At 35.7% G+C, this 14,261-nt stretch overlaps 1 protein-coding gene across 1 annotated transcript in view; it reads right to left on the bottom strand.

Moving 5' to 3' along the window:
• Positions 1-2,226: 2,226 nt before the first annotated feature.
• Positions 2,227-14,261, bottom strand: part of LOC123526736 (sushi, von Willebrand factor type A, EGF and pentraxin domain-containing protein 1-like) — a 23,115-nt gene continuing 11,080 nt past the window's right edge. Inside the window, exons 8-16 of the mRNA XM_053522560.1 lie at positions 12,602-12,772; positions 12,127-12,297; positions 10,657-10,821; positions 7,118-7,288; positions 6,414-6,584; positions 5,944-6,114; positions 3,141-3,311; positions 2,673-2,843; positions 2,227-2,405 (exon numbers count right to left, since the gene is read on the bottom strand). Of these exons, the coding sequence (XP_053378535.1) occupies positions 2,227-2,405; positions 2,673-2,843; positions 3,141-3,311; positions 5,944-6,114; positions 6,414-6,584; positions 7,118-7,288; positions 10,657-10,821; positions 12,127-12,297; positions 12,602-12,772 (1,541 nt within the window). The remainder of the gene's footprint in view (positions 2,406-2,672; positions 2,844-3,140; positions 3,312-5,943; positions 6,115-6,413; positions 6,585-7,117; positions 7,289-10,656; positions 10,822-12,126; positions 12,298-12,601; positions 12,773-14,261) is intronic.

Here is a 14,261-nt window from a genome sequence, read left to right as displayed (position 1 = left end):
TTGAACCTGTGTAGAACCACCGACCTTCCACTAGCCAATTATATGGCGTTCTAATATAAAAGTAAAATATTGTTGGACACTCTAAGCGGTATTTCGAACACACAACGGTAAGGGGCAAGATATTTGAATTCAGCGTCCTTAGCTAAGCGGTAACTAAGACCCTACAAACAACTTAGTATAAATTGAGAGTGTCTAAGAGCTTATTGTTATTTTTATAAACTGGTCCCTCAGGGTTATAGGCAGATATTTAGAATTTGTAGATCTAAATTTGTTCGACATCTTACAACAAACCTACCAATAAAGCAATCTGTACATAGAACGAACTATTGAAGAATAAGATCTGTGCATATATTTGAAATACGGCTGTATAATCTATTTAAGTCTTACATATGTCATCTCTGATTAATATCTGGAGATTCATCTTTGGAAAAATATAATATCTTGAATACCTTTAATAGTACATAACGGTATTCCCCAGCTTCCACTTGCTTGGCATGTAATTGTAGCCAGATTTGAGTCATATCCAGAATCACAGGTGACACTTGCAGTTGATCCATAAGTAGTAGTTGTAGAGGTAAGGCTCACAGTCCCGTTTGATACAAGTGGTACAGAGCCACAGTCTTTTAAAAATAACTTTTATTATATTATACTGATATTTTACAAACACTGAATACATATCAACACTCAGTAGATACACAGAAATTATTTCATGATAATATTATATACCTAGTTTCTTGTTGTATGCATGTTACCAAAACCCTTCCATCTTAACGCTATCAAGATAGAGCAAGAGGGTCTTTGCAACGATTTAATACAGGAATGCAAACAAGAGACTAATGTAATGTAGAATACCGGTACCTTTGATGGTACATGTTGGCGTCTCCCAACTTCCGCTTGCCTGACATGTTATCGTATTCTCGTTTGAATCATATCCCGGATAACAGTTGACAGTCGCAGTTGATCCATAAGTGGTGGTTGTAGACGTTAAGATGACAGTCCCGTTAGATACAGATGGCACAATGCCACATTCTTTCAAAGATTAAATTGTATAACCATTAATTTTTAAAAATAAAGAGAATGACAGCATTCCAACAATGAAAACATAGTTTATAACAATTACGCCGATACTACTCCCGGAAGATAATTTAAACGACATACCATGTTTATATTATTATTTGATTGATATTGTTCACATGCGTCGTTGAATAAGGTTGTCAATGAAAGAAGTTAACTGAATACTGTAATGTTATACAAAAATATTTTCTGAATTGAAACGTTTTATGTAGAAAAATCATAATTATAAAATATGTTATCGTTTGAGTCATCGTGCGGGATTTATACACTGAAATTGAAGTATAGCGAAAGGACGAGAATCACTTCATTCATGCTACAGGAGATAATATGTCTTAGGTTTTATATTAAAATTTTTCAATTTATTTTATTTTGTTGGGTTTAACGTCCCACCGACACAATTATAGGTAATATGGCAACTTTCCAGCTTTTACCTTCCGTAAGCGAGCTTGATGGATTCCGCAAATGAAGAATTCAATGCCCCGAGTGAGGCTCAAATCGACATCGATGACGGTAAGTGATTTGAAATCAGCGACCTTAACACTGAGGCCCCCTTTTTATTTCTTCTAAACGATTTATATTGTAATATCTAATTAGGACGAAAAGGTGATATAATAGGTTATTATAATAGTAGCTCAATTTATGATGCTGTCCTTGCATCCCAGATCTAGCTACTTTTATAATATACCGTCACCTTTTTGTTTGTTGTTTTGTTATCGAGCGGAATATGAAAAATGTTTGTCGATGTTAAAAGTTTTTGTATGCTCTATTTTCAGAAGTATGTCAGGTCGTGAATAATAAATGAAAGTAGTCCTCAACATACAGCACAAAAGATACAATTTTGCCTGATCATATTTACTTGTAAACACAAGCTGTATCTTTGACAGGATTTATATATGTATATAATAAATACAATATATTTGATAATGCATATCAGTGTTTGCCAATCCCCACTTTCTGGCTTGTTACTGTGGCTCAATCTGAATCATATCTAAGGACAAATCTGACAGCTGCACTTGATCCATAAGTATTAGTTGTAGAGACTAGGCCGACAGCTCCGTTCGATAAAATTGGTTTTGAGCAAAAGTCTTGAATTTCATAATAATTTCATCAATGATTCATATTTTGAGACTGATCTCTGAGAAAAGAAAAATATTAAATACCTTTGATTGTACATGTCGGTGTCTCCCAACTTCCACTTGCCTGGCATGTTATTGTAGCTCCATTTGAATCATATCCAGGCTCACAGATGACAGATGCAGTAGATCCATAAGTAGTAGTATTAGCGGTTAGGCTAACTGTCCCGTCAGATACAAAAGGTGTAGAGCCACAGTCTTTTAAAATAATAATAAAATCATAATAATAATTGAAATACAGTCATTGATATTGTTTCTAGTAGAAATTATTTAGCAACTTTGTGCATATACCCTGAAACCATTAATGAAACTATTATTTACATAACTTTTTGTCAGCCTGTAACTACAAACCAGCCAATTTAACAGTTATCAGATAGAATGAGAGGACGAGGCTCTTTAAATGAGTTGAATAAATGATAAACGACAGCACTGAAAATATTCTAACTAGGATGATATATAAATCACCTTTGATAGTACATGTTGGTGTTTCCCACATTCCACTTGCCTGGCATGTAATGGTAGCTACATTTGAATCATGTCCATCATCACAGTTAACACTTGCAGTTGATCCATAAGTAGTAGTTGTAGCGGTAAGGCTCACAGTTCCATTAGATACAGATGGTGTAAAGCCACAGTCTTTTAAAATGATATTCATTATAATTAAAATACAGGCTAAGATTTTTGGCCAACACTAAGCATATGCCACAATTAATCAGATGAACTGACATCTTTTTTATGATAAAAGTCATTTACCAAGTTTTTATTATCAGCTTGTTATGACAAACCTATAATTCAATGATCTTCAGGTAGAAACACATAATGAGGCTATTTACAACGATTTGAGTAAAGGTTAAACCTATCAAGTGTTAAAAAATTCATCACTGATTAATATTGGGAAATGACTATGTGTGATTAGAGTAATATAGAAATTACCTTTAATGGTGCATGTTGGTGTCTGCCAAACTCCATTGTCCTGACATGTTATTGTAGCTACATTTGAATCATATCCAGTGTCACATGTTAGAGATGCAGTAGATCCATAAGTAGTAGTTGTAGCGGTTAGGCTCACAGTCCCGTTAGATACAGACGGTGCAGAGCCACAGTCTTTTAAAAATAGGTGCATTATTATCAGATTGAATACGTTGATAGTTTGAAAAAACATATTACATTTTTTTTCAGATACGCAGAACGCATGCTTATGAAGCATTATTATTTCATAAACATTAAACATTCTCCTCCTAATGTAAATTTGAACAATTTTCTCTCAGAAATTTATTATTTTGTTAAGTTCTAAACATTCATGTACTCTGTGAAGTATTACTGTCTATAATTACTGTCGTCTTATGTGTAACGTCTACTATCTTAAATGTACATTACTTTTATTGACTCTTTGATACAAAACCTTTAGGATTTACTAGTCTCTCGATAGAATCTGATGAGGAGGTTCTCTTCAATGATCTGATAAAGGCAATATATCTTCAGTCTTATTTACTTAATATTCCATTGAGTTTGTTCTGCACGTTTGATTAACTGGACGTGAAGGCGTAAAGTCAATATCCGGAAACTTAGAAAACTGCCTGGTAGAATTTATATAGATATACTGTCGAGAATCTTTAATACCGTATGTACTAAATGTTGAAAAGTCAGTCTTTGTCTAGTTTGAAATAGACCTATTGGAAACAAACATGTCGCCCATCACATCAAGTACCCTTCTCGGTAAATTCAATCAGAGCTGTAACATTTCGATATCCAAAGTCGTTTAAGCTAAAGTCACACATACGGGTATGTCCGTGCATTGAGGTACGGTGCGGAAGGAATTGGTCTGTTTGGGGGCACACGGATAAGTACGGAACAATACGTCTTAGTACGGGGAAAATTGTGAGAGACGGGGAACAAGTAAATAATACAGGACGCGAATAAGTACGGAAAGGTACGGCGTACTACGTTGAACTGCGTTTTACTCCGCCTGGCAACATGATCAGCGAGTGAACGGGTCTGCGGTGAACTAAGTTGAACTACGCTTAAGTACGGTCAGCCTCTGATAACTACGTTTAGCTACGGATCAATTCGCTTGACTACGGTAAGGGAATTTTCAGTACGGATAACTACGATTTAGTACGTTTAACTACCGTACGGATGAATAAGTTTCAATCAAGTTGTGCTAAAGTCACGCTCATGTGGCTTCGGATCACTCAAACTTTCGTACATGTTCAAAAGTTGGAGAAACTTGCAATTTTGAGATAAGTCTTGAAAGCGTTTTGACCCAGTACGGATTACTGCTTTGAGGTACGGCTCAGGTACGAATCGATACGGATATCTACGTTTCTATCCGTGGCTAGACGTAGCTATCCACGCCGTATGTGTGACTGGGGTATTAACACGACAATCATATTGAGTAATTTAGTATTGATCCTTAGCTGAAAGTAGTTATCCTAGGCTGCCCGTACGTAAGCGCAGTTCAACGTAGTTCACAGCAGACCCGTCCAAGAGGCGCAGTAAAACGTAGTTCAACGTAGTACTTATTCGTGTCCTGTATCTCTCGCCATTATTTCCGAACTAAGACGTACTGTTCCGTATTAATCCGTGCCCGCCTCCGCCTTTCCCCCCCCCCCCCCCCCCTCCCCCCCCCCCCGCTCCACCACAGACCAATCCCGTCCGCAACATACCTCAATACCTCAACGTACGGACTTATCCGTATGTGTGACTGTAGCTTAAGTTTTACTGTAAAGCTTTCCAGTTTGTACATTCCGGCTTGGTTGGTTCCAACAGTCCCGCTTTCATAGCTTTTGGTATTGTCTATCACCTCTTCGATATGGTTCCTGCTTCTTTTCCATTTAGCAGTTTTTGTGAAATGTAGGCGGCATTACCTCGGATCCTCTCCATAAATTCAAGTATATTTTATTTTGTCTATTATTTTCTCGTTTAAGAGATAGCCCATTGTTGTATCTGATGACATTTCTTCCTTTTCTTGTAGTAGTTCCATCTGTTCATTCTTTTAGGGTTCGGTGATCTGATGTCTCCAAATTATGTTTTGTCATTTGTAGCATGTGCAAATGTTTAACTCTGCCCAAGACGGTAGCAAACATTTCGACTAACGCCCTAAAAGAGGCTCGATCAAACCGAGAGTAAAACAGTTTCCTTTTTGTCGTGTTGGGCGACTTGTGTAGTTTCCACTTTTCCTGTTTAGTAAAATTCTACATGATTGTAGAAAATAATGCTTTCAAACGTGCAGAGCTATCTTTATATTGAGAGATTTATACATGAAAAAAGTAATATAATAGATACCTTTGATGGTACATATTGGCGTTTCCCAACTTCCACTTGCCTGGCATGTTATTGTAGCTCCATTTGAATCATATCCCGGGTCACAGGTGACAGATGCAGTCGATCCATAAGTAGTAGTATTAGCGGTAAGGCTTACTGTCCCGTCAGATACAAAAGGTGTCGAGCCACGGTCTTTTAAAATAATAATAAAATCATAATAATAATAGAAATACAGTCATTGATATTGTTTCCAGTAGATATTATGTAGAAACTTTGTGCAAATACCCTGAAACCATTAATGAAACTATTATTTACATAACTTTTGCTGTCGGCCTATTACTACAAACCAGCCAATATAACAGTTATCAGATAGAACGAGAGGACGAGGCTTTTTAAATGAGTTGAATAAATGCAGTAATTATTAACTATAATAAACGACAGCACTGAAAAACTAGGATGATATATAAATCACCTTTGATAGTACATGTTGGTGTCTCCCACATTCCACTTGCCTGGCATGTAATGGTAGCTACATTTGAATCATGTCCATCATCACAGTTAACACTTGCAGTTGATCCATAAGTAGTAGTTGTAGCGGTAAGGCTCACAGTCCCGTTAGATACAGATGGTGTAAAGCCACAGTCTTTTAAAATGATATTCATTGTAATTAAAATGCAGGCTAAGATATTTTACCAACACTAATCATATGCCACAATTAATCAGATGAATTGACATCGTTTTTATGATAAAAGTCATTTACCAAGTTTTTTATTATCAGCTTGTTATGACAAACCTATAGTTCAATGTTCTTCAGGTAGAAACACATAATGGGGCTATTTACAACGATTTGAGTAAAGGTTAAAACCTATCAAGTGTTACAAAATTCATCACTAATTGATATTGGGAGATGCCTACGTGTGACTAGAGTAATATAGAAATTACCTTTAATGGTGCATGTTGGTGTCTGCCAAACTCCATTGTCCTGACATGTTATTGTAGCTACATTTGAATCATATCCGGTGTCACAAGTTAGAGATGCATTAGATCCGTAAGTAGTAGTTGTAGCGGTTAGGCTCACAGTTCCGTTAGATACAGATGGTGCAGAGCCACAGTCTTTTAAAAATACATTTTATTATTATCAGAATGAATACGTTGATAGTTTGAAAACGTACTACATCTTTTCAGATACGCAGAACGCATGCTTTTGAAGCAAAATAATTTAATAAGCAGTAAACATTCTCCTCCAAATATAAATTTAAACCATTTTCTCTAAGAAAGTTATTATCTTCTTTCAAGTTCTAAACAAGTATGTTCTCTGGAAAAAATAGATGACAAATATTACTGGCTATAAATACTGATTTCGTCTTATGTAAAAGTACATTTTTGACCTATGTTGTAACTCTTGTTACCCTAAATTTTACGATATTTTTGGGCTATCTGATACAAAACATGTAGGATTTAATAGTCTCTTGGAAGAACCAGATTAGGAGGTTTCTTCAATCCGATCCGATGGAATGCAATATATCTTCAGTCTTGTAAACTTTCAAACTTTCAAATTTTCAATTGAGTCTGTTCTGCACGTTTGATTAACCGGGTGTGAGAGATATTGAAAAGTTTATACATGGTAAAATTAATATATTACATACCTTTGATGGTACATGTTGGCATTTCCCAACTTCCACTTGCCTGGCATGCTATTGTAGCTCCGTTTGAATCATATCCCGGGTCACAGGTGACAGATGCAGTAGATCCATAAGTAGAAGTATTAGCGGTTTGTCTTACTGTCCCGTCAGATACAGATGGCACAGAGCCACAGTCTATTTAAGAATAATTTTAAACTAATGAAAATATTCATTTAAAGACGATGGTACATTGAAACATACTGAAGCTGAGCAGGTTCACTGAAATTATTTCTTAAACCTGTCGTTAATAAATGTTTTTATTTTACATATGTTACATCAAAATGTTTTATTTTCCATGTGTTACACCAAACCTAACTTTTAACAGTTTCCATAAAGAGCTAGATGATGAGATTCCCTTTAGCAACCTAGTGTTAAGGGAAATCTATTAAGTCGTTTATCCATATTGTAGCTTCATCTATGACAAACACCAACATATAAAATACCTTTGATGGTACATGTTGGTATGTCCCAACTCCCACTTGCCGTGCATGTAATTGTTGCTCCTTTTGAATCATATCCCGGATCACAGGTGACACTTGCTGTTGATCCATAAGTAGTAGTTGTAGAGGTTAAGCTCACAGTCCCGTCAGTGACATTTGGAACCAAGCCGCAGTCTGGTTGAAATTAATTTTTGATAAAAAAAACTAATTATAATAACAGTTAAGGCTTTGTACTTTTTATCACAACTTGATATATATTCTTATATCTGTAGTATGAATGTGTAATGAACATTTAAGTATTTTCTCTCTCTAAGACTAATGCTATGAAAGTTCGAAACATTAATTATGTACCATACTGAGTATAACTTTTGCTAAATATTATATCAAGGAACTATTATTTCGCTTAAGTGTTTTGAGCACATAGATTCTTGCCAATATCCCTAGTCCTAAACTACATTTCTATTAAAGAAATTCCGTTTAAGTCGGATCCACTTGCGTGGAGCTAAACATTGCCGTAAAAGAGCTGCCTGATGTATGTGCTTTACAGCAATCATTTTTATATAATCATATATTTGGCATAAATGTTTAACCCAGTTTGAGTGTCCTGCGCAAATGCCAGGTTTTTATGTTTAAGGTAAATGCCGCTTTTGGGCTTCAAAGGTCATGTCTAAAATTTACTGCATCAATTGATGTGCATGAATTAATTACTGTATATTAGAAAGTATTTTTTGCATTGATAAGACTCCATGTTGCTCTTATCTGGAAGAGCAAAAGTAAAATTTTGGCTGAAAGGTTATTTAAGGGTTTTTTCGGGCCACACTTTAACATGCATGGATAAATCAGTCTTCCGTTTGACATAAATGTAAAACTCATACGTAGTAAAATGCGCAAATGTCCTACACTTACATCTAAGGTACAGATCACACGATTGGTAAAAAATGAATGTTAGAGCTTGTCCCGGTGAAACGTAGATATGCATAAAGCAACATAATTTTCTGTGCAGAAATGTATTTCTTAATAAGACAAAAAGTGAAAGGCAAAAACAAGTCCACTTTTTAAAGGTCCGTGTCATACATAGGGGTCAGAATCTTTCTTGTCCGAAATGTAACTTCAACATTCATTTTACATGCATGGCGCATTTTTATTTGGCATACATGACTTTTTATTGCGACATATCAAGTGTAAATCCCATCTGAAATTTCAATTTTAAACTAGGGGTTGGGGCAATCAAATGTCATTTAAGGATAACTTTGACATGCATTCAGCAGCCTATTTATACGGCAGAAATGGGTTACTCGTTGAAACAAAGTTATGCCACATATCCCTTATCTCTTACTCATAAGACATGCCGGATCTTGTTGTAGCATTTCCTTTTATTGACTTTCGTTTTCATTTGCTGAAATATTTCAGTCATTGAGTCAATGTGTCAACAAATAATGAACTTGAGTGTTTCCGTTTGGACATTAACATTTTTAAAAGTTTTGGATTGATCTTGTTAACATGTAACATGATGATTAGTTAACCCATCAAATTCCTGATTTTCCCGGTAGAAAAACGGGACGATATCTGAAAAAAAGACAATATTTCTTCAGTCGTACACCTTCTAAGACTTAAATCAATTGATTCATCTATTGTACAAAGTGATCTATTATTACTTTTAATGGTAAATATTGGTGTCTCCCAACACCCACTTGCCTGGCATGTTATTGTCGCTCCATTTGAATCATATCCAGGGTCACATGCGACAGTTGCAGTTGATCCATAAGTAGAAGTTGAAGAGGTTAGAATTATAGTACCATTAGATACAGCTGGTGCAGAGCCACGGTCTTTTTAAAGGTATATTTCATTAGAATTAAAATGCAACCATTGATATTTTTAACGTTTTAGATAAACTGCGCTTCATTACATGATAAACTGTCAACTATTCTCTGAACATCAGAATCAACTCTTCGCAAATAATTTTATCTTTCTTCAAAGTCGAAAATATTAAGTACCCAAGAGAAATGAATGTGGCAATTGTTAAAGTTTAGATAAACCTATTTAGCTTAATGTTTGTAATCTTTCTAGATTTTTGTTATAACTTATACTTTTGTTGTAAATGCTGCTATAATAACTCTTATAACACATTCATTAAAATATTTTTGCATTATATCCATTTTAAAAAAATATTCTGATTATCGCTGTTTTCATCTAATTATCAATAAAACATATGAGCCGCGCCATGAGAAAACCAGCAAAGTGGCTCAGCAACCAGCAATGGATCAAGACCAGCCTGCGCATCCGCGCAGTCTGGTCAGGGCCCATGTTGTTCGCTTTCAAAACCTACTGCAATTAGAGAAACCGTTAGCGAACAGCATGGATCCTGACCAGACTGCGCGGAGACCTCGGCCTCCATTGGTGTTGTTATTGTTTTTGTCTGCACTTGCCAGAGCAAGGTTCACGTGGGGAAATACCCCTGGTGTCAAATTATGTAGGGAATAACTCAGTTTCGTGAAATAATAACAAAGAATTGTTAAATTGTCTGCTTTATTTCCACAAAGAACATGAATTTGCCGTGAGTGAGAAACCAAGTACAGTCCGACACCGGGTACACTGACTCTACAGTTACAACCAGCCACAACTCATTCATCCATAAGCGAGGTACGCGACGGGGGAAGAAATTTACTTTCGATTTCTCTAGCGGTTTAAAATTTTAAATTAGAATATATCATTTTAGCTTAGGGTAACAAATCTACTAAATACGTTCCATTTAATATGTGCCTTCTGATAATCAATGTCATTTGAGACTTAATAATTGGTTTATCTTCTCAGCGCGCGCCTGTTCCGTGTCCCGATTACTACAGAATCTAGGTCAAAACCCATGTTATTCAGCTAACGCCGAAAAATCATTTGATAACTATTTAATGATATTTCAAAAATCCTAGTGGTCCGGTAATCTACCGAGTATCGGTTTGAATCAAGTCAGGCAACATGTGACGGACGCAGCTCATCTACCAGTCCAAGTTGCGTTTTATATTTGGAAAATTTATTTTGTACGAAGGAATGACATATATATATATATACCTTTAATAATACATGCTGGTGTTTCCCAACTTCCATTTGCCTGACATTTTATTGAGGGTTGGTTTGAATCATATCCAGGGTTACAGTTGACAGCTGCAGTTGATCCATAAGTGGTTGTAGATGGGCTCACACTGCCGTCAGATATAGATGGTGCTGGGCCACAGTCTTTAAAAAAAAATCATTATAATGAATATGGTTGCATTATTTTTCCAATACTGAAAATATTTCATAACTTAACAGAAATGCTAATGCCACTTATTTCTATATTATGTTTCTTATTTCTTTTTCTTAAAAAAATTTCAGTGTCATAATCGACATTAATTTTGTCGAAATCAAATACATACTTTCACGTTGGAATATTATATCATTACTGTGGTCCCTAGAAAATGAACCTATAAATTAAGAGATAAATATGTAGGTAGAACTAGGAGACGAGCTCCTATGAATGGATTTGAGAGAAGACATTGTCTATAAAAAAAATATCATGCATTTTCTATCTCTGATTTATATTTGGAAGATTCATCCCTGATAGATGTATAATGTAAGTAATATTATATATATTGGTTTTACCTAAATCTAACACATCTTTCAAACTACAGTCTTTACTTCAAACATGTACTACTACGCAGCTTACTGTCTCAGTTGAACCTACGGAGAGAGGGAATCCCTAATAAATCTTGCTATACGGCAGATTAATTATATGCTATAACCTCTTATTTTGCATTTTGCAGACTGCCAAATTCCATTTGGCTTGCAAGTAATTAACGGTTTGTTAGCCTCATATCCAGAATCGCAGCTGATACTTGCAGTTGATCCTACTGTAGAGTCAGAGTCATCGAGCGTGACATTTCCATTTTGTATTGTTGGTAAGGAACCACAGTCTTGAAACGAAATGATTATCATTCATTTTATTTCAGTACATAAAGATACTGTGTTAATTTCATTGGCTTGTCTATATTTCCGACAGAGTACAAGGTATGTCTACTTTTCGGTAAATTATAATATTATGTCTATATTTCATCTGTTGATAAAGCTTTATTCTTATTCGATCTAAGTGTATGAAAAATCATCGAATATAGAATCATATCCAAGATCACATGCGACAGTTGCAGTTGATCCATAAGTAGTAGTATTAGCGGTTAGGCTTACTGTTCCGTTAGATACAGATGGTGTAGAGCCACAGTCTTTTGAAATCATAATAGAAAAATAATAATAATTGAAATACAGTCATTGATATAGTTTCCAGTAGAAATCATGTAGCAACTTTGCAAATACCCTGAAGCCATTATTAAAACTATTATTTACATACCTTTTGCTGTCAGCCTGCTACGACAAATCTGCCAATTTAACAGTTATAAGATAAAACGAGAGGACGAGGCTCATTGAACGATTTGAATAAATGCAGTAATAATTAGCTAGAATAAACGCCAGCACTGAAAATAATTGTGAATAGAGTAATATATCAATTACCTTTGATAGTACATGTTGGTGTCTCCCAACTTCCACTTGCCTGGCATGTAATGGTAGCTACATTGGAATCATATCCTACATCACAGTTTACACTTGCAGTTGATCCATAAGTAGTAGTTGTAGCGGTAAGGCTCACAGTCCCGTTAGATACAGATGGTGTCAAGCCACAGTCTTTTTAATTGATATTCATTGTAATTAAAATGCAGGCTAAGATATTTTACCAACACTGATTACAAGTCACAATTAATCAGATGAACTGACATCGTTTTTATGATAAAAGTCATTTACCAAGTTTTTTATCATCAGCTTGTTGTGACAAACATACAATTCAATCATCTTCAGGTTGAAACACATAGTAAGGCTATTTACAACTATTAGAGTGAAGGCAAAGAGTATCAAGTTTTACACAATTCATCACTGATTAATATTGGGAGATACCTATGTGTGACTAGAGTAATATAAATATAGAAATTACCTTTAATGGTGCATGTTGGTGTCTGCCAAACTCCATTGTCCTGACATGTTATTGTAGCTACATTTGAATCATATCCAGTGTCACAAGTTAGAGATGCAGTAGATCCATAAGTAGTAGTTGTAGCGGTTAGGCTCACAGTCCCGTTAGATACAAATGGTGCAGAGCCACAGTCTTTTAAAAAAATAAATTTAATATTATCAGATTAAATACGTTGATAGTTTGAAAACATATTACTTTTTTCGTTCAGATACGCAGAACGCATGCTTATGAAGCATTATTATTTCATAAACATTAAACATTCTCCTTCTAATGTAAATTTAAACAGTTTTCTGTCAGAAATTTATTATTTTCTTAAGTTCTAAACATTCATGTACTCTGGATAGTATTACTGTTTATAAACACTGATTTCGTCTTATGTATAAGACCACTTTTGACCTAAGTTGTAACTTCTGCTACCTTAAATGTACATTACTTTTATTGACTACTGATACAAAACCTTTAGGATTTACTAGTCTCTCGATAGCATCTAATGAGGAGATTCTCTTCAATGATCTGATAAAGTCAATATATCTTCACTCTTATTTACCTAATATTCGACTGAGTTCATTCTGCACGTTTGATTAACCGGACGTGAAGGCGTAAAGTCAGTATCCGGAAACTTAGAAAAATGCCTGGTAGAATTTTTATAGATATACTGCCGGGAATCTTTTATACCGTATGTACTATATGATGAAAAGTCAGTCTTTGTTTAGTTTGAAATAGACATATTGGAAACAAACATGCCGCCAATCACATCACGCACCCTCCTCGGTAAATTCAATCAGAGCTGTTACATTTCGATATCCAAAGTCGTTTAAGCTACAGTCAGATATACGGATATGTCCGTGCGTTGAGGTACGGTGCGGATGAGATTGGTCTGTTGGGGGCGGACACGGATAAGTACGGAGCAGTACGTCTTAGTACAGGGAAAATGGTGAGAGACGGGGAACAAAAAATAAAACAGGACGCGAATAAGTACGGAAAGGTACGGCGTACTTCGTTGAACTGCGTTTTACTCCGCCTGGCAACTTGATCAGCGCGTGGACGGGTCTGCGGTGAACTACGTTGAACTACGCTTAAGTACGGTCAGTCTCTGATAACTACGTTCAGCTACGGATCAATTCGCTTTACGGCAAGGTATATGGCAAGCCAATTGTCCAATAATTACGTGAACCCCGGTTCACGGTCGAAAAACTAGGATTAACGATCGATAAACTAGGTTTTTCAAATACTAACCTGTATTTTCGAGTGAAAACATCAGATACCGGGCGTAAACCATAGTTTACGCTCGTGAACCCAGGTTTACGTTCGATAAACTAAGTTTCTCCATTGAACTATGAATTTCTGTCGTTATCCTATGTTTACGACCGTAAACTTGGGTTTACGAACGTGAACCTACGTTTACGAGCGTGAACTATGGTTTACGACGTTATCCTACGTTTTCGCTCGAAAAAATAGGTTAATATTTGAAAAACCTGGTTTCACGTTTGAAAAACCTGGTTTATCGAACGTAAACCTAAGTTCACGCTCGTAAACCCAAGTTCACGTTCGTAAACATAGGTTCACGCACGAAAATATAGGTTCAGGTCCGTAAACTATGGTTCACGGTCGTAAACATAGG

The sequence above is a fragment of the Mercenaria mercenaria genome, chromosome 14, assembly GCF_021730395.1.
Source record: "Mercenaria mercenaria strain notata chromosome 14, MADL_Memer_1, whole genome shotgun sequence".
In the NCBI taxonomy this organism is placed as follows: domain Eukaryota; kingdom Metazoa; phylum Mollusca; class Bivalvia; order Venerida; family Veneridae; genus Mercenaria; species Mercenaria mercenaria.
The sequence above is the reverse complement of the archived record's forward strand: the minus strand, read 5'-3'. Positions and strand labels throughout refer to the sequence as shown.